Source organism: Harmonia axyridis, chromosome 3 (genome assembly GCF_914767665.1).
Source record: "Harmonia axyridis chromosome 3, icHarAxyr1.1, whole genome shotgun sequence".
Lineage (NCBI taxonomy): Eukaryota > Metazoa > Arthropoda > Insecta > Coleoptera > Coccinellidae > Harmonia > Harmonia axyridis.
In genome coordinates this window covers 14,800,758-14,828,632 of record NC_059503.1, presented here as the reverse complement: position 1 = coordinate 14,828,632, position 27,875 = coordinate 14,800,758, and the positions used below count along the sequence as shown (strand labels likewise).

The window sequence follows — 27,875 nt, the reverse complement described above, 5'->3', positions numbered from 1 at the left end:
ATAAACCTTTACTTACATTAAAAATAACCTTTAACATCCCTTAAAATTTTTATAGCAGGAGTAAGTTTTGGAAAAAGCAAAACCCAAAATTCAAATAAAAAAAATCCTTAACCTTTTTTTCCTGAAACTATAGCAAAAAAAAAACAAACTAAAGGACTTCATTTCCAGGATGTATCTCAATATCATCTTAAAATTGAGAACATACTGCTACAGTGATACTGATTGCAATATTTCTTACTGCTAAGTCCTAACACACTTATGTAGTCCTACACTTATGAATTTTTGCAGTATTAATTTTAATTTCAGAAGAAATGACTGGCGTGAATCCTGCCTATAGATATCCATCAAAAATTTTTCATATTGATGTTTTTATATATTTTTTCCAAGTGTGGATATATTTCACATTGAAAAAGGAAATAGTAAACCATTGTGTAAAATTTGCAGTATTTTTAATAATATAAATGAGGGAATAATGAAAAGAAATTGAATTTCATATCCGATTCTGATAATACTTCTAAGGGATAGTTTAATCAATCAAAGTACATACAATCATATACAGATTACTTTTGTAAAAGCTACAAGTTGTATACTATTTGTGCGCCATAAAAAACTTTCAATCTAAAGAAATAACTGAAGCAGATAAAATACCTTTATCAATACTGTCACATACAAATTTTACATATAGAGCTTAAATATTTGATAAGACCAAGTTGAAGTCAGTCCACTGAAGAAAGTAAAATCTAATGCTGTACAGGATAGATCACTATTAACCACAGTAACAAATTTTCAATGTCCTCAGACAACAATTCATACAAAATGACGATTTTATACTAATCGGCAATTTAACCTTTTTAGATTCATGAGAGATAATAATTTTAATTAATACATCAATTTCACTGTTTTCAAATGGGTATGATGAACTCAAATTATCAACTAAAAATAAGAAACTTCTTAAAGAGATATAAATTAATTCAATCTGATATATGAATCATTCAAAGTTATTAGAACGCAGTTCCAATAAAAGGGATATGGAATGGTGAATATAACCAAATTATTATTCTTCTCCATATCAATGTCTCATCAGGAAAAAATAATTTGTTTTAAGAAATTGCTTGTACCTTCTCAGTACTAACACTTTTTAAGGTTTTTTTATCACAGAAAAACTAATCAATTAATCAAGATCGACTTTGATAATATATTTTGAAATAATTTTTGACAAACTTGCAAGAGATTATACCCTGGGAAGTAAGAGTTTGTGAAATCTACATCGTTTAAGGGACATTACTTTTGAATACACTCATTCAATAGAAAGAAACTGTTAAAATGAAGTCTCGACATTTAGTTCATAGTTTATACATCTATGCATAGATTAATAAATACTTTAATAACCAGTTAGTTTTCACCAATACTCAGAAAAACTCCTTTCTAATTTTTGGTGACTATGTGAAACAACAAAAGCTAATCCGAAGACAACAATCTGGACACAACACCAATTTTTTAGAAGATATTTTCATCTTTGAATATTTTGTAACATTGCTTTTCTCCATCATTTCAAGAACTCATCTTTAGTATCCCCAAGAACAGTTAAACGGCTTGGCAGCAGGAGTGGATCCTGAATAGTAAGAAGAAGAAGGCTGTATTGTTGGAACAACATTATTTTGAACTGGACCAGTTGGTCTTTGTAACCCTGGAAGGTAGTTTGCTGGAATATTAGGATCAAACATGTACATCTGCTGACCCTGCTGAGATTGTGGTTGATAAGCTTGTCCTACTCCTCCTGATTTGGTTCCTGAAATAATTTAAGATAAAAATCAAAATATATTTTTGTTAAAAAATTCAATAACTTAAGCAATTCGAAAGGCAAAATTCATTCAATGTAAAATACACTATTTCAATGAATTCAACAAAATCTCCAAAACGTTAATAATTTATCCAACATGGCATCAGTGACGTTACTTGTATATCTAAACAATCAAATATCATATGAGAAAGTGTTTGTTGTCATTATTAATTCACCTGTGACAATTATTTCATTGTGAAAATTGCTTGCACTTGCCATTATCGTTTGAATGAATTCAGAAGAAAAATAATAAATTACAATAGCATAATATTATTGTTTAATTCCGAAAAAAGTACCCCTCCCGAGCGGGACTCGAACCCGCAAACTCCGAATCACTAGTCCGATGCTCTAACCAATTGAACCACCAAGGAAGCTGCAATTCCATCAGCATACAGGGAACAACTATTCCCGGAATCAACTGATTCCTTTTTTCACATTTCTAATTTGAAAAATTCAAATTTCTTGTAGAAAAAGTTATGTTAAAATTGTAATAATCAGAAGTGATGTCATTGTAAGTTCGCCAAATCAAATTTGCTTTTCACCATGTCATCATTAATTATTTCAGTTCTTGTAGCTTCCTTTTCATATCAATAACACAGGTCAACAAAAAAAATATTTTTTTTTGGGTTTCTGTTCTCTTGCTTAAATTCTGATTCTAGACATTGAAAAACACTTAAATATTCATATTTAGTTCATACTGCATATGATAGCCAACGCACCATGGTATGTTACTAATCAAACACTTCATGAAGATCTGAAAATACCCCCTGTTCAGGATGTCATAAAAACAAGAAGTAGTAAATGTCAGTCTAAACTGGAAGTTCACACAAATATCCTTCTACAACCTTTAACACAAGTCAACAAAACAAGAAGACTGCAAAGGAAATGGCCAACTGACCTGATGGACTACTAAGAGATTCTCCCAATGGGGAGAATATCTTCACGACATGTTTTATTTTATTTTCTTAAAATTAGCTCATAGAATGTATTCTGATTGCTGATAAATAAACTCTTATAAAAAAATATTTAGTTCATAAAGTTTGCTTTGGTCTGATTTACGATAAATATGATTTATCTACTCCTATTGAATTATAAACTCATTATTCAACTGCTTTTGAGCAATTAATAGTATCTATTAACAAACAGCGTGATTTATAATAACTCACTACTCATAACTCACTATTATAAATTGGAAAATATGGATCTGTGCTTCTATACTTCTCTGCTTCTGTTCGATTGGCCGAAAGGGAACATTCCATTATTGTTATTGAGGGGAGGAATGTCCGAGGGAATGTCACTTTTGACGTTTTCAAATTAAGTTGATATCTAATTATTGTGAATGTTTTGCTGAAAACGATTAATTCAGATAGTGAAGATGAAATATTATAAAGGTATACATTTCCAAAGGACAAACAGCTAATGTTACCATACAGAATTAATTGCCCGAAAAAATATAAAGGAGTTTGAAAAAATTTTCAAGATTGGTGTAGCAGTAAGATCGTAATCGTTTACAGGGAATATTTTTTGGTATATTTTAATGCATTTTTATAGGCAATTATTAAGGTTTTTATGTCTGTACTATGTACTGGATTCGAGCTAGCCGAAGCTAGTTCGATTGTGATTGGTAGCACTAAGTTTCCATCTCTCTTGTACGGGATCGAGCACATTATGTTTATTTCCCGTTCCTTCTGTCTTAATTCTAAGTCTGTATATTTTTCTTAGTATTTATTGATATAGTCGTAGATAAAGTATAGTATTCAACTTGCGGTAATGGTCATAACTCACTTGATGAATTACAGCACTCGCCTGCGGCTCGTGCTGCAAACATCATCTGCGTGAGTTATGACCTACATTACCGCTCGTTGAATAATATACTATTAATTCATTTCATAAACAAAAGATGGCAGCACTTTGATTAACCCGAAAGTAAACTGTATTATTATTCGTAAGAGGCACAGTAGTGAATGTTAACTTGATTATTACAGCTGTAACAACTATATTTGTGTATTACTCAGTTGGAAAATGGCATCAAAACAGTGTAAAAATGATGTTGATTCATTTTGTTTTATTTGCGGTGAATTTATTAAAGTTAGAAGTAAAAAAAAAAAAAGCAAACTTTAATCGGAAAAAAAATTTTTTCCTTATTTTTGTTGTAGGAGAAACCAAAATTTAACATGTAGAAGTTACACCCAAAAATCGTGTTGACCGGTGTAATGTAAGATTTAATCCTGTCGGCAAGAAGTGATTTGTACATTTATTATTCATCTCTCATAAACTGATGAAATGACTCAGCACGGGCAAGGATGCCTAAGTTTTCTACTTTGATCGAAAATTCTGTGATAAAAATAAATTTACTATTGTTGAAATAAATATGATGTGATTTGTGATATTTTTGATGGCCTCATCTTACTCACCAATTGCACTAATTTGTTGGGTAGACGGCTTGACAGATGCGGACATCAATGAATTAGAAGTAGACGAAATGAGAACAGTGGTTGGATTATTCAGCTGTTGATTTTGACCGAATGCCGCAGTCGACAATCTGTAGCTATTTAGGTTCTGATAAATCTCGGGACCTTGAGCAGCTGGAGGTGGATGGGCCTGTGGAGTTTGCAGGAACATAGAGTGCGCCGAATAGGGGCTCGAAGCTGCCTGGCCTAAACCGTATTGATTGGGATATTGGGAGAATTGGGACCTGCCCTGCCCTCCAAGTACACCTGTTTGATCAATTTGAAATGGACCATACAGGTTGGCCGTTTGTGCTTGCAAAGGCGGGGCTGAGTAGGGTAAAACTGATGGTGGAGATGGTATCGTGGACATACCATATTGGCTTCTGCTGCCGAGGCTTGTCTGAAAAAAAAAATCCAATCAAAACTTTGTTATGTATTACAATGATTTTAATGCTTAAATAGTATCTTCAGTTCGATTTCCGTAATAAAATAAAAAGCTCTAAGACATTAAACACCACAATGTTTCGCAATAATTTGTGAAATAAATTTGATTTGAAATCCAATTTCGTAATAAAAAGATTCTCTAAACAAATATTATGAAAACATGGTGTTTTCCACCATTGACCCGACTCTATGTTTGGAAATACACAAGGTGTGCCAAAAACATGTTTTTATTATGAATTATTAAAAATAAAAATTTGAAATTGTGCAGTGAGTGTACTTCAACTCACTTGATAGCCAATATGCTGATTTGTAGGGAATTGCTGAGGTGGTTGGCCAATTCCAACACCAGCACCAATGACTGGCTGAATTGGTGGGGGCGATAATGGATTTCCCATTAATCCGGGGCCCATTATTCCGGAATGAGCAGGATGAGCATTAGTGCTGGATACTGCCTGATTTGTAGCACCAGAGACTTGTTGAGTGGGTTTGACCTGAAATTTTAGTTCGAATATATCAATGAGAAATAATCAACAATTCAATAGAAATTGAAAAGTAATTGATTGAAGCTCAGAATTATTTGATGAAATGAAAGAAAATCACAAATATTTGGGGACAAGGATAATTATCGTTTGAATGTTTGAGAAAACATTAAAAACCTAATTGTAAACATACCTTACAAACATTGGTAGTATTGTTACTCGTTTGTTGATTGGCTGCTTGATTGTAGCCGTGTTGCTCATGATTATCCTCAACATTATCATTTCCTTTGCCATAAGAACTAGCATCCAAGGAGTTAGTATCAGGGACAAAAGAATTAGGGAAATTGGAGTTAGCATCTTCCTGTGATACCCCATGTTCTGATGGTGTTTCCCAAACTTTCTTAACCGACTGAATTTTGTAATTCAGGGCATCGGCAGTTGAAATATCGCTACCCCCCGATGTCATTGAGTGAATTGGCCTTGTAAGACATGGATTCTTTAATGCTTTCTCATCAGGTAACGACAAGGCAGAATCGAAAAAGTCTAGTTTCATATCGCCGCTATCTTCTTTGAAGGGAAGTTGCAATTGAATTGAATCAGACTGTTTGTCATTTTTGATCAGTAAATCATTCATGCGTTTGTTGAAATTTGTCATCGATGGATTCTCCAGAGAACCATCTTCCTTCCTTAACTTATCGTTACGAACATTTCTGTTAGGCATAGATTTGAAATTGGTATTTTCAAATATTATTGTATTCACTGGGGGCGTTGCACCATCAAGAATTACTGTATCAGGCAGGTTTGATTTGTTGATTTTCTGAAAGAAATCAATTTATATTTCAAAATATATTTTATTCAATATACAAATTAATTCCGAAAAAGTATCATTATTATTGATAATAAACAATCGACGCATTATAATATTTAAAAACGGTGTTTTGTGGTATACTTATTTTGAATCAAATATTTCTGTTTATGGCCTTTCTAGATTAAATATATATTTGCTTTATGTAACACCAAATCACACCAGGCCTTTCGCGTGTCTATTCAAAATAAAAAAATTAAAAACTAATACTTACTTTATCCACATCTGCATTTCCTTGCACAGAAGGATGTTCAATACTATTTCCACCATCTATAGAGGCGGTCAAAAGATTGTCTGGCTCTATTGGTCTCAAAGGTGTCCCCAAGGGTTTATCCCAAGCATTAGATATTGGTACCACAGGATTATTTGGAGGATTAGACATTTTAGAACCAAACATATTTCGATTTTTAATGTCATTCATATCTACAATGCCATGCTGTTGTTGCATCTTCTGAAGCCTGTTATTTTCACGAAGTTTAACGAATCTTGGTGGTATCTTGTTCTGCCGACTCTGACGATCAAATTGATTTTTATTAGGTTGGGGCAAAATATGGGGAGGATTCACTTGTACAGCCATCAGTGGTGGTATATTATGGGTAGGTTGTTGAATTTGCTGCGGAATAGGTTTCTTATTTTTGTCCCTTTCTTTCATATCAGATTTCAAGTTTTTCCCAGGGTAGACAGGATTGAGCTTATCCTCGGTTCTTGGACGTTCTTTCACTGTCTTTTTACTCTTAACTTCTTGGAAACCATCAGAATCAGCAGGAACAATGCTTTCTTCCTCCATTTCGCCACTAAGATCTTCTTTATTTTTCAGGGATATATCAGCAATAGCACTACACAACAAATTAGATTCATCAGATTTACTTTGTTTCATTTGAGCTGTATTAGATGTCTCATTTTTACCAAAATGTTTCTTTTCATTAACAGCACGAGATTGTTGATTGGGTTTTCTAGAAAGGGAAGGATTTCCATTCGAATTATGGGGCTTTGAACCAGTTAAAGGTTTATTATTAGATTTATTCTTAGGTTCTTTATCATCTGTGACTTTATTTTCTGTGACAGCATTGTTTTCTTCTGCCTTAATCTCAACTGGCGAATCTTTGTCATTTTCACTAGAGACTATTTGTTGGAAATCATCATTATCGCTTGGTTTTTTATCATCATGATGGGTGAAAGGGCTTTTTGATGGTGGAGGTCCATAGCCATCTATTCTTTTACTTAGACCTACTCTACCTCGGAAATTACCACCTCCTCTTCCGAGTCTACTTGGCTCACCTCTTGGAACATAATTATCTCTCTTGATGTCTTGAACTTTGTCACCTTGCCTATCCTTATCTGGTTTTCTTTTTTCGTCCCTTCCATGATTTCTGTTAGTTGTTTTTTTATTAGAATGATCATCTCTTAAATGATGTTCTTCGGAGGAACCTTCTGAATCTGTTGCAATATTAACAAATGTTTCTGGTTTGTGACCAACATTTGAACGAGAATTTTTGTTGTTGGAATTGGATCTTTTTGGCCAGTTTCCACGTTCTCCGGTAGATCTGTGATGATACTCATTGTTCCAAGCCTTGTTTGAAGGATACGCTTTATTTCTATTTGAATTCCTCTTCTCATCTCTATAGTCATCATTTTTTATATTCTTTTTAGAAACATCGCTTGTTTTAGAATCCTTTTCTTCTTTTTTAGCAGCATTCTTTGATTTGTCTGACTGATCCAAACTTAGTTTAGCTTCATTTGTTTCACTGTTTTTGTGCTCCAAATTTTCATTAGTCTTTTCTTCTTTATTCTTGAAACCATTGGCTTTCTTCTCAGGTATTTGACCACGTTTCAAAGCAGTTAAATTTCGACTTTCATTAAAATCATCAGCTTCAATTCTATCTCTAGTTATAGGACCTGGAACTTGCCTACGGTCTTCCCTATGAACTTCTCTTCGCTTTTCTTCAAATGCCATCTCAAATCTAGACTCAGACCAAGAATTATAATCCCGATTATCTTCAGACATATATTTGTCTCTAGACACCTTAGACTCTTGAGAATCCAATCTTTGGAATCTTTCATAAAGATTTTCCTGATTTTTGTTGATTTTAGATTTAATTTCAGTAGAAACCACTTCATTTCTGTTTCTTCCTTGAGCATAATCCCTTCTTTCGTAGTCTTTAATATTGGATTCAATTTTCTCGAATTTTTCTTCTTGAATTCTTGTTTCTTTTTTGAGTTTGGGCACTTCAATGTCATGAGTATCGATAATGTGAGGAGATTCAGATTTACGAATAATTTCTTGGGGTTGGGGAACTAAAGGAGCTTCTTCAATATTCACTTTCCTTGGTTCAATTTCAGTAGGACCTGGTAAGGGAACTTTTCTGGTACTACTGCTTTTAGGGTAGTTAGGAGATAATGAGGATCTGTTATCATAGTGTTCTCCATACTGGGGTTGAACATTTTGCTGAGTATGTTGTCTCTTGAAACGTGGGGGAAGATCACTCTGAAATTGCCTAGAGAATGTTGGAGCTCCTTGTTCCCTGGATTCTCTCTCAGAATTTTTCGAATTTCTCTTGAATGTCTTTCCTTCAATTTCTGTCAAGTGTTTGAAGCTATTACCAGACTTTTCAACTTTTTCATCGTGACTTTCAACTGGTAATTTATGTCTTTCTTCTTTTTCTTTATAGGTAGTAGTTGGATCTTTCTCTCTTTGAAAATCTGGGAGTGGAATTTCTGTGGGAGCAATTGGTTTTGGAGGTACAATAGATGGATTTATTGTTCCAACCCCTTCTTCACCATCTCGATCACGTTTGCTTATTTTTGCCTCTAACTCTTTTAGTTTTTGTTGGGCACCTTGTTTGGTGGCCTCATTAAATCGCTTTTCCTCTTCCTTCTTTCTCTGCTTTGCCCTTTGCACTGCAAGTTCAACTTCCTTAAAGTGCTGAGTTCTCTTCAATTTCATTTCTTCTTCTTCTGATGAGTGTCCCTTATTAGATGTTTGCCAAGCGTCGTTAACTTCCTTTTTCGAAACTTCTGTTGGCTTTTCGTGAATTTTTCCTTCTGCTTGTTTGGTTCTTGAGCTTTTATCAGTCAAAATTTCATCATCGCTAAATGTGAGTTTCTTATTATAGTCAATATCATCTGAATAAGCCCAACCCATGTCCCTCTCAATTTCATCCATTCTATGAAGTTCTTCTTCCTTGATGATGGAAGGAGGAACAGTTTCATCAAAACCTTTTTTATTATTAAAGTGTTGATTTTCCTGCCGTCCATTATTTTCATGAGAAGAACTAACAGGATGAGTAGCTGTCAGACTAGGTGGGGCATTCGCAGGAGGGGGATTATTTTTGTACATCTGAAAACAATTTTGAAAACGTGTAAAATTTATGAGGAGATAATGAAAACCAGTGAGTACTAGATGTTCTGAGTATAGCCTGTATTACGCCTATAAAAGTTATGCTATATCTAATTCATTTATTCTAAAGCTTTTACTGGGTACATTTTCTCAAATTTTGAGTAATTCATTCCTTAATTATCATTCTAAAATGGTTTGTTATAGATTTCTATGTACTGGCTAATCCTAATAAAAAATTATTCACTCGCGGTAGTTACCAATCAGAATATTTCACTCTTTTCTTATTCAAAATTGATTTTCAGTCCTAGAAAATTCATATTAAGCTTAAAACAGAAGTCAGAGTAGAAGTTTTCGTAGGCATAAATCATATCCAGTCTGGAAAATTATGTAGGCCTCGCTCAAAAGAATATTTTAGAATAAAGAACAATTATAAATATTTCAACAATTGAAGAAATACAATTTTTTAATTTTTAGGGCATGATACTTGCTTTGTGCCATATTTACCTGCGCTTTGTGACACTAATAGTTACATCAGCAGCTTTTAACCAGCCTATTAGATTCTATGGCTATGCTCAGAGCAATGTTTCAAAATGAATACTGATTTTGTATATTTATTTTATTTATCCACCCCGAAACTTGTAATGTCAACCTTTCTATGTTGCCGATGTACTTATTCTGATTATGAGTGAATAATTAATTTTCAATAAGAAGTGATTTTGGTTGTTTTCAATTCATCATTTTCACGTGATATACTCATAGTTTTTCAAAATAAGAATTTGAATGAATCATATTTAATCTTCCATCAGTACACGATGAAACGAACAAAATAGAATCTCAATATTCGTTTTGTAAATAGTAAATAAAATACATGAACTATAATATCGAGAGTAGTTAAATACAATTCAACAGTAAAAGAAATTCAATTTTTTTAATTCCAGGAAAAGACTGCATTTTGAGAATACTTACAAAGGAGGGCATTACACCTCTATACTGAGGTGGTAAAGTTTGCTGCTGTTGTTGTTGCAAAAGGCCTGCCTGGGCCGATAGCTGTGGTGGGGAACCCAGGTGACCCGAGGCTGGTTTTCCCTCTCCTCCTGGTCCAGTTCCACCTCCTATCCAGGAACCTTCTGTCTGTGGCCGTAAACTCAAACCCGAAGAATAGGGGGCTTCTGTTCCTCCACCTCTGACCTGTCCTCCGTCTGTGGCCGAGAGGCTCGGAAAATCGTGCTGAAACTGGGGGCCTTGATATGGTGGAGGATGATGGGAATGTGCGTCCCCTCTGCTCATAACTGAACTCCATGATTTGTCTATTGGTGCACTTGGCACATGATGTGGGACTTCTGGTTTCTGGGGGACAGTTTGAGTAGGTTGAGCACCTGAAAAAAAAAAGGTTTTCTGAACAATGAATAGTAGAGGTGAAAACCAGGAGGAACCTGACTTAGTGATTCTGGAATAAAACTATGCTATTCACAAAACTTCTTTAACTCACCTTGATGTAAAGTAGGAGGTGGAGTCTGATCTAATTTGGAAACCGGTACTCCATTGGGAGGAGAACTGGACTCTTGCTTTCCCCATCCTGGTCCACCGGGTGGTACTAAAGGTACTGCAGCTTCACTACCACTATGTTCTGATTTCAAAGAAGGTAAATTTGCAGGGGGCCTACGGGCGTTTGGTACTTTTCCCAATATTTGCATGCCATGTTTGTATTGTACTGTGCTTTTTTGTTGGGTTTTTTCTGAGCTTTCACCCTAATTAACATAATTGGATTACAAAATTATAGATTAAAACCCTAAATAACATTGAACACAATAATTGATGATATAGAATCTTTATTTGAAAAAAAAAAAAAAAAAATTCAGTTGAGAAGCAAAAAACATATATTTCCATAATAGTAAGTGACGGTCATTAATTGATAATATTGATATGGGTTGAATAAACCACAAAAAATATGAAATGGGAATCAATATTACAAAAACTTCAAATTTCATATTCTTTCTCATGTATAATGCCTCTTCTTTACACTTGAAATATAGTTGAAAAAAAAAAAAATAAAAATTCCAATTCCTTTTGTTTTGTTGGTATATTGATTCAATATACATACATATATGGAAATTTTGAAATTAATCAGAATGGGGTAAATATAAAAAATATGCTCACTCTGCTACTCTTGTAGATTCTATTTATATCCAAAGATTGAAACTTCGGCTTTCCCCCTTTGGATCCTAGACTGGAAAATGTAGACATACTGTCTAACCACACACATTTATAACTTCAGAACCCAGCGAACGAACCTTATCCCTAGAAAAAAAAATCCTAAATGGTGAAACCTGAAATTGCATAAACAATGAAAATATGGTGAGTCATACTGTTTATCAAAATACATTCCTCTCCACTTCTGTTCAATTTGTTAATTATCTTTTAACATTCTTTTCTCAACAATATTTGTTTTGAGAATTTTCAAGGAGGAATGAGTTTCAGGGAATAAACAGTATATTTTTTTGCATCTAAGGGCACAAATTTTCAGTACCCAATTTTTAATTTATGGAATTTTTGTTCAAAAAATGTATCAATGTTTTAAGAAAATGATATTGTACAAATAAATAATAAGTAATGCACTATCAATTATTATATGAAACAAGGAAAACTACTTTATATTATTGTTGAATAAAAATTCAAGACAGGCCATTTTCAAAGAAATTGCACCTTTTAATTGTTCATCATGATATAAATCATAAAACTCAACTTGAACTCTTATCTGCAACATTTGCTATTTCTTTCAATATGATTGAGATACATTTAAATGAATAGCAAAAATGTATTTGCTTTCTCAAATTTGTATTACTGTTAAAATCAATATCAAAGAGATATCAACAGTAACTTGAATTTTCAACATTCATTTCAGTTATATACAATTACACATGTGTATTATTCCTGGAAGGAGATACCAGCATTACCCATATTGAGACATGTTTATTATATAAATCATCAATAAGCGTTCAAAAGGGGATACATATCAAATATTATTATGTATGTAAAACGATGGGTATACCATATTTTTTATAATTTTATTATATTCTTGTCAACAAAAATTATTATTTTTATGATGAATGAGTAAAAATTTCAAAGTCAAAGATTTTACTCAGATGTAGTTGCTAGTTGGGGTTTTATTCTCCTAATGTAAAACTAAGACCTAAATTGATCTTAATTAATTTCTTCCCTAAAAATATTTTTCCAATCGAAATCTCTTTTCTTAAATTATTCAGCTAGTATTTGGACAGTACATTATATGTCCCTACTTTGAATACCATATGATATAGGAATCCAAAATAAAAAACAATCAAGTGATCCAAAATTTTCATATCCATACTAATGTCAATAGTAGGCTATAAATGTCAGCTGTTCAAAAAACTATTTGTTGTACTAAAAGACCTAATTGCCATTCCATTTCAATTAAAAATGTTAATTGAGAGGTAGAATAACAAACACGCAAAAAGGGAAACTATATTAAATTCCTTCACTACATTCCAAACAGTGATGGCTCGGAACAAAAGATACAAGAGAAATATAAAATAGATAGGTAAGCATAATTAGAAGGACTAAACTCTATTCTTGATACTTGAAGGGATTTTTTTCAGAGAACGAACTGAAATAAATATATGCTTCAATGAACATTAAGCGACATAACAGTAGTTCGCTAGAAATGAGAATATGTCGAGGTAAGCATCGATAATTGGCAAATGCGAATTCCTTTCTTATTGGAAACTTACCCTGGTCCGTTCAAATGGGAATATAATCAATAATATCAAATATGAAAACTTCTTGATTCAATAATAGACACCACAGACTTTAGCCTAATTAACCACCATACATAAAAGTAGTAACACAAGTCAAAATGGCGTTTGCCGACTGCAGATGCTGTTCACAAATCAATAAAATGACGTCACTACTTTGTCGTGCTACCTTTCAGGAATGAACTGAACTAAAATACAATTATATTCAATTAACTGAAAAACAGCGATTTCTTTTTCTGTTCGAAAATAACTATGAGTACCTATTTATTTAGACGGTAGATGGCAGTTTAGGGCAAGCTGTGAATGTTTTCGTTTTAATTTAAATTAAGTCCATTTAATGCAACCGACATATTAATGTAATGAAACAATGAAAAAATTATAGTTCACAGTATCATATTTATTATTTGAGTTGCTTTTGAATTTTCGTTGAAAAGTAGCCTGTAGTAGGAAAGGACAAAAATAAAATAATATCACAGAGATGGCTCTCTTTGTTAGAAGAAACCTATAGTGTACTCAAGGACTAGCAGATCGAGATCGAACCTTTAATATAATTATAGGAATCTACTTTTTCTTTTCTATGACATTTCCGTCAAATGAAATTTCTATGGCTTGTGTTTACGTCGTTATATTGGTGATGGTGAAGAAATGAAATGAGCTTTATTGAAAAATTAATGATGGAAATTATTATTTTACGATATATGTAGAATCCGAAGATAAGCATAATAACTCGATATTTGTTCTGATAATTTTTGTACATAGATGTGAGTATCTGAACTGTTAGTTACAAAACAATATTATTTCTAAGATGGCCAATCCCATTTGACTTCAAGCCGCTTTTTATTTTAATTGCAATATCACAGAGAACAAAAAAAATGAAATCCCTACCATTATTTGAAGTGAACAAAAATCAAAATCCAAAATAAATTCACCAGAACTCAAAGTAGTGGCGTTTTATTTCAAATAACTTTCAAGGAAGAATGCTAATTTGATATGTACCATCAGTATCAAGTAGTATTAATCAGCTCAAAATATCTTCTTTTCATTATGAGTGAACTGTGTGAAATGTTAACTAAAAATTGAGAGATCTATGATGAATAGATATATTTCTGACTTGAAACTTTGAGATAATTATTAATAATATATCTGTTTAAAGAGACAAGTACAACTAAAGAAATGAGAGCTGACAGTCTGAGTTTTCGTTTGTGTGCTACAACTCTCCTAATATGTTTTGTTTTCTTTCATTCAAGAACATGAAGAAACACAGACTGAACACACATTGGCAAATAGCTAAACAAAATTGAGATCAAATAGCATTTTTAATTTATATGAAAAAAATATTTTTCGAATTATTATATTAAATGTGACATTTTATACATTAGAATCTTCTTCTGAAACTTATATGTTTCCATCATTTATAAAATCAAAATTTTTGTGTGGCTGTATATTGAATAAACAAACAAGTGGAATGCTTTCATTTTTTGTTTTAAGTGGTTTTCACTCAATATCAATTGCATACATATTGACTAAGCTTTTGATCTTTATATGTCTAACTATCTAATATGAATACATTTTGTTACAGATAATGGCAAGTCCATCGCCTCAGAGTAGCCCTATGGCTCCTCCCCAAGCGCCCAGTCCGATGGGACCGCCTACACAAAGTCCAGCACCACCTCATTCTCCCCATAGCCCCTTTCAGAATCCATCCCCAATGGGAGGCCACATGAATGGTCCTCCACATTCAGCCCCTAATCCAAGTTCAAACCATATGCCCCAACCTCATACATCTCATCAAGGTCACAGCAATCCCCCACAATCTTTGCCTGGTCATCCACCACCAAATTCGGGTCCACAGTCCCACATGCCTCAAGGGCATCCTCCTGGGCCGCATAACCATCAAGGTCAAGGTCCACATGGTCATCACATGCAGGGACCGTTACCACCAAATGTAAACCCAAATCATGGTATGGGACCTCACCCCATTCACGGTAGTTCTCAACCGCCATTGGCCGGACACCCGGGAGGACCTCAGAATCCACCAATGCATTCACAGAATATCCCTGGCCAACCGTATCCTGGACACCCACATGCTCCCCACCCACAACAGTCTCAGGTATTTAAGCAATTTCTTCACTTTCACTATTGGCCAATTTGAACATGTTTCTATAATTCGGTTTGAAATTTTCATTGATGTAATTCTTCCAACACTAATTTTTAGAACATTCCACCGCCATCTAATGTTCAGCCAAACTCTTCATCTAATAATCATGGTGGCCCTCCACCTCAGGGGCAAGAGAATTTGAATGCACTTCAGAGAGCCATTGATTCGATGGAAGAGAAAGGATTGCAAGAGGATCCCAGATATTCTCAGCTTTTAGCTATTAGAGCTCGTAGTAATGGAAGCAGCTCCATTTTCAGTCAGTTGCAAATGACACAGTTAAGGTAAAAGATTTATCAAATTTTCTTCAAATCTGTTTGAACTTCAAATTTTTCAAGTGACCAGTAATAAATATGGAATAAAATTTAGTTTTTTCAACCATTTCTGATTTGAATTTCAGTATTTTGGCAAGAAAACAAATATTAGGAAATCATTCAAATTAAATGTCTCACTTACAAAAATGTTAAAATATGTATCTTAGATGTTTGACAAATAGTCTCACAAAATGGACATCAAATGACCAAATTCGGTATTTTTTATTTTATGGCAGTCTATGTAGATCAATTCGAATAGCTTGTTTGAATGATTTTCAAAGGACCCCGCACGTTTAGTATGGAAAATGGCTTTCCGTGAATTTGGCTGAATTTTTGATATGTTGTAGTTCTTGATGAACTGATCAGAAAAGTCCTTAGCTACAAAGCTCAAAAATGGACAGTTTTCGAGATATGGAGCTTTGAAAATGGATTTTTTGCAATTTTCGGGGTTTTTGCTCGTCAATCGGGGAGCTCTCATTTCTGATTTTGATGGAATTTGGATGTTCGGCGGCCAGAACCCGACTGAGAAATGATCCTCCTTGGTTATATTAGGCACCGCCATCGATAATTTTTTATACACTGCTCCACATTGGCTATGAAATGAGATACAAAATCCAAGATCTTCCATACATCTTTTCATGCCACAAGATGACGCCAGAATAATTCGCATGACCGAGAAACGACATATTGTGAGATTTTTTTGAGAGAGACCATAATAACTGAATCCTCATATATCTGATGTCCAATAATATCAAATATGTTAGCCAAAATGTTCATAACCAGGCACCGCGAGCTGTAATGGGGGAAAATCATAATCATATATCCTCAGGGATAACAATTGTGATCACTATTGATGTCATTTACATATGATATGTGATTTTTTTCTCACAAATCTCGATAATCTGACAATGGGTTGCCAAGACATTTTCCTCAGAATGTCTCGAAATTGATGATAGCATCTCACAGACAAACGAATCCGTGAAAATGTCTGCAGTTTCGATGCAATATAGTACTTTACGGGTAGAATATAGAAGTCCAAGTGTTGGAAGCTAACTATGAAGGGAACTTCCGATATAAACCCACGAATTCTTGAAAATAATTTTTTTTTTCTATGAACTTCACACATACGAATGAATACTATATAATAATATGATCGTTGGCAAAATGAATGAGTAGATCAATCAAAAACAATATAATAATGAGAGTGACATTCATAATAATAATAACAATAATGATAATAAACAAAAAAACATTTAAAATTATATTAGCAATCGCAAGAAATCATTTAGAATATTATGAATCGAATCGAGGGTAAAATTATCATTATTGTTATTATTATTATGAATGTCACTCTCATTATTATATTGTTTTTGATTGATATACTCATTCATTTTGCCAACGATCATATTATTAGATAGTATTCATTCGTATGTGTGAAGTTCAAAAAGTTCATAGAAAAAAAAATTATTTTCAAGAATTCGTGGGTTAATATCGGAAGTTCCATTCATAGTTAGCTTCCAACACTTGGACTTCTATATTCTACCCGTATAGTACTATATTGCATCAAAACTGCAGACATTTTCACGGATTCGTTTGTCTGTGAGATGCTATCATCAATTTCGAGACATTCTGAGGAAAATGTCTTGGCAACCCATTGTCAGATTATCGAGATTTTTGAGAAAAAAATCACATATCATATGTAAATGACATCAATAGTGATCACAATTGTTAACCCTGGGGATATATGATTATGATTTTCCCATTTTCCCCCTTTACAGCTCTCGATGCCTGGTTATGAACATTTCGGCTAACATATTTGATATTATTGGACATCAGATATATGAGGATTCAGTTATTATGATCTCTCTTAAAAAAATCTCACAATATGTCGTTTCTCGGTCATGTGAATTATTCTGGCGTCATCTTTTGGCATGAAAAGATGTATGGAAGATCTTGGATTTTGTATCTCATTTCATAGCCAATGTGGAGCCGTGTATAAAAAATTATCGATGGCGGTGCCTAATATAACCAAGGAGGATCATTTCTCAGTCGGGTTCTGGCCGCCGAACATCCAAATTCCATCAAAATCAGAAATGAGAGCTCCCCGATTGACGAGCAAAAACCCCGAAAATTGCAAAAAATCCATTTTCAAAGCTCCATATCTCGAAAACTGTCCATTTTTGAGCTTTGTGGCTAAGGACTTTTCTGATCAGTTCATCAAGAACTACAACATATCAAAAATTCAGCCAAATTCACGGAAAGCCATTTTCCATACTAAACGTGCGGGGTCCTTTTGTACGCAATAAAATGAAACGATCACAAGAGAAAATTCGTTTTCTTGCCAATGTATTGACCTGTCAGGCATTTCTGACAAAAAGACTTTTTAATGAGATGTCACACTACCCCTGTTCTCTAACCAAATTATTGGGGTTGTATCGACCCTTGTAGAGAGTTGTGTTTTCAAGTCACAAAAGTAAGGCATAATATGCAAACATTAATGATCGTATCTAAATAAATTTCGCAAATCATCATAATATGAGAGGGGTGACTCCTTTTCATATAAACAACCTGTATACACAATTGAAGTATATATGATAGTTGACTCGTTAAAGATGTTTATGGAAATACTTTTTCAGAGCTCAGATAATGGCTTATCGTTTGTTTGCAAGAAATCAATCGATAAGTCCCCAAATGGCTTTAGCTGTGCAGGGAAAGAGGCCTGATGGAACACCTCAATGTCCTACACCTCCATCAAGCCCCTTTCAACCGACTGGTCCTGGACAGCCACATAATGTAAGCATACATTTATTTTAATTATAACTGGTAGAAAGCAACTTTTCAACAGTAGAAAAACAGACAAAAAGTTTAAGTTTTAGTATCATACAATTCAAATAAACAGAAAGTTGTTTCACCAAAATAACTTTATTTTTCATTCATCCTAATTTGCATTTACTTGTGAATATCTTTTTATATATATCAAGAACATTTGCGGTGGTATAGATAAAAAACTATTTTATGTGTAATTAACTGTTGAGACGATGGCATAAACTTTGGAAATTGTCTTCAATTTTTCCACTTGCAACAATTTTAGGCTGGACAACCTGAAACAAATGAGACCCCAGAATCTGGGGCTCCTCCACCCATTAATAGGCCTTCAACATCAATGGGAAACCAGTCTAATCCATCTCCAGGTCCTCAAGGTCCCCCAGGACCTGTAATGCCTCAGGTAAAGCGTTTGCAGCATGCATGCGCACAGTATTTTTTTTCGGCTTTTTGCATCCTTTTGAAGTCGAAAATGCCAAGATAATGCAGATGGATTTGTGATGGATATTTAGTTTTTGGAGAATTAATTCCAGAGTAGCAGTATTGTCTAGGTCTTGATGTTGTTGCATGCTATTGAATAACGCACATATAAGCTATTATTTTGAGTAGTATGAAATGTGCTTGCACCACTTGCAGTCTTCTAGCAGAGTTAGGAGACATTTTATCACTTTCAGATACGATTTCAAATCGGCAATAGATGAAAAACAAAATTTTGTGATTTTGGTGGGGTACTGAAGCTATTATCTATGAAATAATTAATTATTTCATCAATTCACAAAAAGCTGCTAACATAACACCTCAGAACTCAATAAAATTGAATGCTTTGGGAAGTTTCTTATACATATGGTAACTTTTTTGAAGAGAAAAACACATTAGAATACTGTGAATTAAAAAAAAATTTCTTCCTCCATTGAAGAAAATTATAAAACTTAATTATCTTTTTGATTGTCACCTGAATTTTTTTGTGATTGGTTATCATATTATGTGTTATTATTTTTGCAATTATTTCAATGATGTTTTGCACTTTGTTTATTTTTCCTTTAGGATCTAATGATTAGTTTCTTTGAAATTTGGTAGATATTAAAAAATTGTAGAATAATGGTTGGTAGTTTAACAATAAAAATTAGTAAACGTAGATTTTCCACAAGAATTTTTTTTCTGATTGAAATTTGCAAAATCTTGAATATTATATTATTTGTATTATGTGGACCAAAATAAAATATAACTTTGAGCTAGATTATTAAAAGAAATTATATCCAAAACAAATATTCAGTTTTTCAAAAATCTTCTTATGAACATTATTGTTAAAACTTCTATTAAAAATCGGTGGTGGTAATCTGAAACCCATATTTACTTACTACTTTTTTCTTCTGAATGCTACAGAATTTTCAATTGTTGCAAAATGTAAATAAGTGATACATTTCCATTTCTTTTCAGCCTAATTTAGGAGGAAAACCACCTCAGCCAGGCAATGTTCAAGCTGGACAGGCTCATGTTCCAGGAATGCGTCCCAATTTACCTACACAACCACCTCACCAACAGATGCCCACTAAGCAGAACCGCATTACATCTATTCCTAAACCAGCAGGTTTGGATCCTCTGATTATCCTTCAAGAACGAGAAAATAGGTAAAGTAGATGTTGGATAGACCAAATGAACTATCAATTCATGCTGTTTTTCACAGGGTTGCTGCAAGAATTGCTGCACGCATTGAACAACTCAACAATCTGCCTACAAACATGTCCGAGGAATTGAGAGTTCAAGCTCAGATAGAACTGAGAGCTTTAAGGTGTTTGAATTTTCAGAGGCAACTCAGAAGTGAAATTATAGCTTGCACACGTAGAGATACAACCTTGGAGACAGCGGTAAATGTTAAAGCTTACAAACGCACCAAACGGCAGGGTCTTCGTGAAGCTAGAGCTACTGAAAAACTGGAGAAACAACAGAAATTAGAAGCCGAACGTAAGAGAAGACAGAAACACCAAGAATTCCTAACATCTGTGTTACAACATGGCAAAGATTTCAAAGAATTCCACAGAAACAATCAAGCTAAATTAACTAGATTGAACAAGGCAGTTATGAATTATCATGCTAATGCAGAAAGAGAGCAGAAGAAAGAACAAGAGCGTATTGAAAAAGAGCGTATGCGCAGGTTAGTTTGATAAGAAAGACAACATTATTTGAAGACCGTACATACTAATAATCAATTTATTTGTGTTACAGACTTATGGCTGAGGATGAAGAAGGTTATAGGAAACTTATCGATCAGAAAAAAGATAAACGTTTGGCATTCCTACTTTCACAGACAGATGAATATATCAGTAACTTGACTGAAATGGTGAAGCAGCACAAATTGGAACAAAAAAGGAAACAACAAGAAGAAGAAAAGAGGAAAAAGGTGAGAAATTATTTCCTATTTAATTTTATTTCATTCAACACAACAATTGTTTTGTAAACTACATGTTCTTCTGGTAAGTATCATTCTGACTTGTATCAGTTTATTTAAATACAGGAATAGGTGAGATTTTTGAAAATCCAAAGATCCAAAGAAACCTTCGAATTTCCGAAATCTCACTGTGTAGCTGACAAATAATTATTATATTGAATAAAAATACATAATTATTTTTTTGTGGAAGTAAAGTTATTCAACTCAATATCAAAATACTTACAATGTGGATTTTCAGAAGAAGAAAAAATCATTGAAGAAAGAAGGTTTGGATATTGATGATGATGGATCTCAAGATTCCCAGAAACCAGTAACTGTTGTTGAAACAATCACGGGAAAGAGACTATCAGGAGAGGATGCACCAACTTTGGGTCAATTAAATGAATGGCTCCAGCAACATCCAGGTTGGGAAGTTGTGGAATCTGATGATGACTCAGATGATGATGATGACAGGGATGGAAAAGGTGGGTATTGAAAAAAAATTGTTGACTACTTAAATGCATAATTTTCAATTGTGATTTAGGCAAGAGAGGCGACTCGCCTGATGGAAAGGCTAAAGAAGTTATAAAGAAAGCTAAAGTTGAGGATGATGAATATCATAAAAATGCTAATGAAGAGCAAACTTATTACAGGTACTTTTATATTTTTATTCTTTGATTTTGCTGTTATGGAAACAATTTTTTTATATTAATCTTTAATTTTTATTTACAGTATCGCCCATACAGTACACGAAATAGTTACTGAGCAAGCCTCTATATTAGTTAATGGCAAACTGAAGGAGTACCAAATTAAAGGTCTGGAATGGCTAGTTTCCTTGTACAACAACAATCTTAATGGAATCTTAGCTGATGAGATGGGTCTGGGTAAGACTATTCAAACTATTGCCCTAATTACTTATTTGATGGAGAAGAAAAAAGTGAATGGACCTTTTCTCACCATTGTTCCATTATCGTGAGTATTATTTATCTTGAAATAAGTCAATGAAGTTCATGTTATGACTATAGGAGTAACACCATTTGAATTGAAAAAAAAAAGTCTAAAATTTCTTTTTTATTTTTAGAACACTGTCTAATTGGGTTCTGGAGTTCGAAAAATGGGCTCCTTCAGTGGTGGTAGTATCTTACAAAGGATCTCCTGCTGGCAGGAGAACAATCCAGAGCCAAATGCGTTCAACAAAATTCAATGTCCTACTGACAACTTATGAATATGTAATAAAAGATAAGGGAGTTTTGGCTAAGGTAAGGTTTTATATCTAGAGTTATCCATTATTTTCTTCATTATAAAATCATTCAAAACTTTCTTTCTTAAAATAATTGGCAAGTGAGTGTTTTCAAGGATGTTTTATTTTAACAGGTGGTTAAATCACCAAAGTAAACAATTTAATCAAAAAATCACCTATATAAACAAAATGACAAAGTTGAAAATATCATCTTCAAAATAGGCCCTAATCGTTTGTTATTTTGAGCACAATAGAGAAAATGTGTTTATCTCACGATCAATAAGATGATAAGTTAAATATTGACTTGCAAATAAGATGTTTACTCTTTCGAATGGGAAAATTTCAATATCATTTTCTAATTTTTTTTAGATGATTTTTTTTTTAATTCCATCCTTAGATAGAAAAAGACTAAACTTTAAAAACAGTTGTGAAAAAAAAAACAGTTCAAAACTCACCAATAAAATTCAAATTATTCACAGAAGTTGATCAAAGTATTTACAGTTGTTTTTATGTGTGCAGTACAGATGGTGTAATAATAAGTAATTTTTAGCAGCAACAAAAAACCACTGTCCAGCACTTTTCATGTGATGTCCCAATTCTTCAATAGTATTCACCTGTCCTCCATGAGATTATATATATTTTTTTTTTTTTCAGCTTCCATGGAAATATATGATAATTGATGAAGGTCACAGAATGAAGAACCATCACTGTAAACTAACCCAAGTTTTGAACACACATTACTTGGCTCCACATCGATTACTTCTCACCGGTACCCCATTACAAAATAAATTACCAGAATTATGGGCTTTGCTGAATTTCTTGTTACCTTCAATTTTCAAGAGCTGCTCAACATTTGAACAATGGTTCAATGCTCCCTTTGCAACTACCGGTGAAAAAGTAAGCCATCAACACAGTCCTTTAGGAGAAATTGAGAAGTTTCTTCCTATTCATAAAATTCTATATTTTAGGTAGAGCTGAATGAAGAAGAAACTATTTTGATTATTCGACGTCTACACAAAGTTCTTAGACCATTTTTACTGAGAAGATTGAAGAAAGAGGTTGAATCTCAATTGCCAGATAAAGTGGAATACATCATCAAATGTGATATGTCTGGATTGCAAAAGGTACTTTACCAGCATATGCAGAGTAAAGGTGTTCTTCTGACTGATGGCTCAGAAAGAGGAAATAAGGGTAGAGGAGGAGCGAAGGCACTGATGAACACTATTGTTCAATTAAGAAAACTTTGTAATCATCCGTTTATGTTCCCTCATATTGAAGAGAAATACTGTGACCACGTTGGAATAGCAGGTGGCATGATTTCTGGGTAAGAATTATTTTGTATTGGAATTTGTGAAAAGTTGTAGCTTGTTCTGTAAGGCAGTGTCTCACTAATTGATTTTTTGGAAAGTTATCTTTGACTACTGTCAAAATTTTTCAGAAACTTCAACACCCTGTATCTCAGAATACGAAGCATTTTCAAACAAAAATTATAGAGCAAACTGTAATTATTTTTTTATGCCGAATCATCCCCTAAAGTTTGCTATATTCATTCACTAACACCCTGTATATTGAATAGTCATTTTGCTTCAAGAAAAATTCCACATTATGGGTGTGGTCCGTATATCGCTGAGAATTTCAGAGCGCTTACTAGCGGTTTTCAATGTTTCAGGTAACCTGCTTCGTACTTACGGACCGCTTGACACTTGTCAATGGTCAACAAATTTTTCATTGACAGAATTTTGGAGGTTAAAAATGGTTGATCTCTTTTAATTTGTAAATAACTAATAGTTCTTAATGGCTATGAAGCGTATTTGTTTCATGATTAAAATAATAAAGTTTTTGAGTGTTAGATGTCATGAAAAATATTCATAAACAATAATAATAATAACAAACCGACTTTATTCAACAAATGTACATACATTTGCCCCGAAAAGGGGAAGATTAGCTGAAGCTACTCTTAAACTCCCTTTTCAGTTTACAAGATTAAAAAAAAAAAACAAGATTAAAAAAAAAACAAGATTAAAAAAAAAACAAAATAAAACAAAAATCTGAAAATTAAAATAACAACTCCCAACCGGAGTGGGCATGGTTACTGAACCTAACCAGAAAAAAAGGTTGGTGGCTCTGATGACATATAACTCATTGAAGTTTGAGGAAATAGTTACTGGTTTTTGAGGAATTTGACATATACAGACCACCAACTTACTAACCATAGTAACCAAGGTGATATACGGACCATACTCAAAATAAAAAACTCTAGAAGAATAAAAAAAGTTAGGAATGTTAGCAAACCACTGACATGAAGTCAGCTTTCAAGCGCCCATTCATTCATGCATCCTTGGTGACCACATGTACCTATTCACCAGAATTGGTACATGAATGAACAAGCTCTTCATTAATTTATTGGAGCGTTACAAGCATAGAACTATTTATGTGCTAAATCCAAGGGCACACAGCCTATCATTTTACCATGTTACTTGCAATTCAATTCAAAATTTAATAATTTAAACTATAACTTATTCTCTTTTCAGCCCAGACATTTATCGTTCTTCTGGAAAGTTTGAACTGCTCGATAGGATATTACCAAAATTAAAAGCAACAGGGCATAGAGTATTACTTTTCTGTCAAATGACCCAGTTGATGAGTATAATGGAAGACTATTTGAATTGGAGAGGTTTCGGGTATTTGAGATTAGATGGTACTACCAAAGCAGAAGACAGAGGAGATCTCTTAAAGAAATTCAATGCTAAAAATAGTGATTATTTCCTGTTTTTATTATCCACAAGAGCTGGTGGCTTGGGATTGAATTTACAAAGTGCAGATACAGTGGTCATATTTGACTCTGATTGGAATCCTCATCAGGTACGTTATTAATATTTTCTAAGTCACAGAGATGAATTGAATATATTTGTATAGATAATGATTTTTTTATTTTGGTTCAGACCAGTATTTTCCATACTTACAATTTTTTTAAAGGATTTACAAGCGCAAGATCGTGCTCATCGTATTGGCCAACAAAATGAAGTAAGAGTTTTGAGGTTGATGACAGTTAATTCTGTTGAAGAGAGAATTTTGGCTGCAGCTAGATATAAATTGAACATGGATGAAAAAGTTATTCAAGCTGGTATGTTCGATCAAAAATCAACTGGATCAGAACGGCAACAATTTTTGCAGAGTATTTTGCATCAGGATGGAGATGATGAAGAGGTAAGATAATCTGTATTAATAAAATATAATTTTTCTCTTGTTTTCTGAGATTTGATATCGATGATCAAGCATGTGATAAAAACTACCTACACATTTTTTTAGGAGGAAAATGAAGTTCCAGACGATGAAGCAGTCAATCAAATGGTAGCTAGATCAGAAAACGAATTCGAACTTTTCCAAAAAATGGATCTGGAACGAAGAAGAGAGGAAGCAAAGTTGGGATCTAATCGTAAACCTAGACTACTAGAAGTGAACGAACTTCCTGATTGGTTAGTTAAAGAAGAAGATGAAGTAGATCCATGGAATTATGAAGATACTGAGAGTCTTTTGGGAAGAGGAAGTAGGCAAAGGAAAGAAGTGGATTACACTGATAGTTTAACAGAGAAAGAGTGGTAAGTGAAGTATAGAAATTATGCTTTTATAAATTTGAAGAGGCCAGTTCCATAAAAAGGTTCAATGATTTTTTAAGGTTGAAGGCGATTGATGAAGGTGGAGATTATGATGATGAAGAAGAAGAGGAAGAAAAAGCAAAGAAAAAGAGAGGCAGGAAGCGAAAGAAGAAAGATGATTCCGATGTAGAAGTAGGAACAAGCTCAAAAAAACGAAGTAAATTATCCATTGCAGATATGAAATTGAAAAAGCAAATGAAAAAACTCATGAATATTGTAACAAAATATACAGATAGGTAATATAATATTGGTTATAGTTTTGTCCTTTTTTTCATTATTTCAATTTATTTCAGCGATGGAAGACTACTTAGTGAGCCATTTATGAAATTGCCACCAAAAAAGGACTATCCTGATTACTATGAGGTTATCAAGAAGCCATTAGACATCAATAAGATACTGAATCGAATTGACGATGGAAAGGTAAATTTTGTTTGGTTATTTCCAATGTTCTAACTTTTGGAACTGTGAAAAAATAAGAATGATATATTTCAAATATATTACAGTATTCAGATATGGCGGATTTGGAAAGAGATTTCATGCTTCTTTGTCAAAATGCACAAATTTATAATGAGGAAGCTTCCTTGATACACGAAGATAGTATTGTGCTACAGTCGGTATTTACGAATGCCAAGCAGAGACTTGAAACAGATGCAGAATCTGACAATGATGATGATAAGGAAAGTACTAAGTCTGACAATGAATCAACTGTGAAAATGAAATTGAAACTAAAGAAAGAAAAGAAAACGCCAGGAAGAAAGAAGAAAAATACTAGGAAATATATATCAGATGATGATGATGAAGACGATGATTGAATTTGTATTTTAAATAATTACTTAGAATTGTAAAATTTAGATTATCGTAGATAAGGTTTGTGTATATGAGTGAAATAATGGAAATACATTTTAATTCAGTGAGGAATTGAAATTTCGCCCAAAAAACACTTCCTTCAGTGAAAAATATTATTCTTCATGATTATTATCTATTTATTTTCATCTGAAATCTCGCATCCTAATTTTTGCAAAATATAACATAAGTGAATATGTATTAGGTGCCCCCAGAATATTATGTACTATTTCTGCTCAGACAGTAGAAATAAAGCCTTATATTAGCTTTCAATGTCTTCCTTGAAACATTTTCATGTTATTTGTTATATTGCTTCTTAGGTTTTAAGATGTGGTAATATAAATAGAAAATCTTGTTTCTCTTTATTACTTTTAACTTTTGGCTAGCAAAATGAATTTTAAATTGTTCTGGATAACTTTTGTTTTCTGTTTGTGGGTCGACAAAGTCTAGCAATAGCCTTAGCTTTATCATGCTTATCAAATTTGAATGGACTTTAGTGTAAGTATCCTGTTAGGACCGTAGATGGTCTCATACAGGTGTAAGGTTACGCAAGCGCAAATGAGAAATACCCGGGGATCCACAAACTTACGTTCTGCTTGTCGAATTTTGATGAATTCATGCATATCCGAATTACACAGTGTGTAACTGGGGATACCTTTTTTCATGCATGACTAGCATATTTTGGGAGTTTAATTTTTATTGTGCTAACCAGTGAGTTCTATTGAAACGACGCGACGCCTGGAGAAAAGCGGAAGTTGTCAACACTTCAAAAAAGGAACACTTTTCAGTGAGGTAGCTCGCTGAAAATTTAAACATTGGAAAAACTCAAGCTGCTGAAATCAAGAATAAAAACATTATTCGTCTGCTCTGGCAATCACAATAAAGAAAAATTCTTTATCCTGTGGGCAATCAGGAAGCAATAGTAATCAAAAAGGGTTTTTAAGAGCAAACAAAATCGACTAAGTGTTTTCTCGTTCTTGCAGCCAAAACATTCTTATATCAGGAAGACACAGTGTCTGATGATAAACTTCATATAAGTTCGAAACTGCGTGGTTAACTATTCTCAGCATTAACAAGTATAGAGAATTACTATCTTACTAGAATTTAATTTGGAACATAATTCAGAGATTACTTTTAACTATTAAAGGAGCTTCTATTTTGAACTGATTCAAGGTCTGAAATAAATTATTGTTAAAAAAATTATTTATTATAT

General features: G+C 33.3%; 2 protein-coding genes across 4 annotated transcripts; one reads left to right on the top strand and one right to left on the bottom strand.

Annotated features, from left to right (window-relative positions):
- Window positions 1-488: 488 nt before the first annotated feature.
- LOC123676197 (protein PRRC2C) lies at window positions 489-13,340 on the bottom strand. Its single transcript, XM_045611945.1, has 9 exons — window positions 13,183-13,340; window positions 11,573-11,713; window positions 10,905-11,163; window positions 10,382-10,791; window positions 6,293-9,415; window positions 5,407-6,030; window positions 5,022-5,225; window positions 4,255-4,690; window positions 489-1,789 (listed from the first exon to the last, which is right to left on the bottom strand). The coding sequence occupies exons 2-9, from the start codon at window positions 11,657-11,659 to the stop codon at window positions 1,566-1,568; spliced, it is 5,367 nt and encodes a 1,788-aa protein (XP_045467901.1). The 5' UTR covers window positions 11,660-11,713; window positions 13,183-13,340; the 3' UTR covers window positions 489-1,565.
- Window positions 12,850-27,027, top strand: LOC123676198 (ATP-dependent helicase brm). Of its 3 annotated transcripts, XM_045611947.1 has the most exons (21): window positions 12,850-12,992; window positions 13,051-13,131; window positions 14,786-15,316; window positions 15,422-15,645; window positions 18,312-18,468; window positions 18,767-18,901; window positions 19,936-20,126; window positions 20,183-20,650; window positions 20,722-20,896; window positions 21,183-21,408; window positions 21,468-21,576; window positions 21,656-21,895; window positions 22,005-22,182; window positions 22,818-23,060; window positions 23,132-23,487; window positions 24,695-25,025; window positions 25,140-25,370; window positions 25,473-25,762; window positions 25,840-26,055; window positions 26,113-26,239; window positions 26,323-27,027. In XM_045611947.1, the coding sequence occupies exons 3-21, from the start codon at window positions 14,789-14,791 to the stop codon at window positions 26,629-26,631; spliced, it is 4,734 nt and encodes a 1,577-aa protein (XP_045467903.1). In that variant the 5' UTR covers window positions 12,850-12,992; window positions 13,051-13,131; window positions 14,786-14,788; the 3' UTR covers window positions 26,632-27,027. The 3 variants fall into 3 exon arrangements, with proteins under 3 accessions (XP_045467903.1, XP_045467902.1, XP_045467904.1); XM_045611946.1 differs by lacking the exons at window positions 12,850-12,992; window positions 13,051-13,131 and adding an exon at window positions 13,807-13,967; XM_045611948.1 differs by lacking the exons at window positions 12,850-12,992; window positions 13,051-13,131; window positions 18,767-18,901 and adding an exon at window positions 13,807-13,967.
- The last annotated feature ends 848 nt before the right edge of the window (window positions 27,028-27,875 follow it).

What these genes read in the sequence shown, in the direction of transcription:
- LOC123676197 (XM_045611945.1), bottom strand. Translation starts at nt 11,659, where the DNA reads ATGTCTACATTTTCCAGTCTAGGATCCAAAGGGGGAAAGCCGAAGTTT. An exon ending in ACCTCCTACTTTACATCAAG is followed by an intron (nt 10,792 to 10,904) that starts GTGAGTTAAAGA and finishes TTTTTTTTTCAG; the next exon opens with GTGCTCAACCTACTCAAACT. An exon ending in ATCAGCATATTGGCTATCAA is followed by an intron (nt 4,691 to 5,021) that starts GTGAGTTGAAGT and finishes TTTTTTTTTCAG; the next exon opens with ACAAGCCTCGGCAGCAGAAG.
- LOC123676198 (XM_045611947.1), top strand. Translation starts at nt 14,789, where the DNA reads ATGGCAAGTCCATCGCCTCAGAGTAGCCCTATGGCTCCTCCCCAAGCG. An exon ending in AAGAAGAAAAGAGGAAAAAG is followed by an intron (nt 20,897 to 21,182) that starts GTGAGAAATTAT and finishes GTGGATTTTCAG; the next exon opens with AAGAAGAAAAAATCATTGAA. An exon ending in AGTTTAACAGAGAAAGAGTG is followed by an intron (nt 25,763 to 25,839) that starts GTAAGTGAAGTA and finishes TGATTTTTTAAG; the next exon opens with GTTGAAGGCGATTGATGAAG.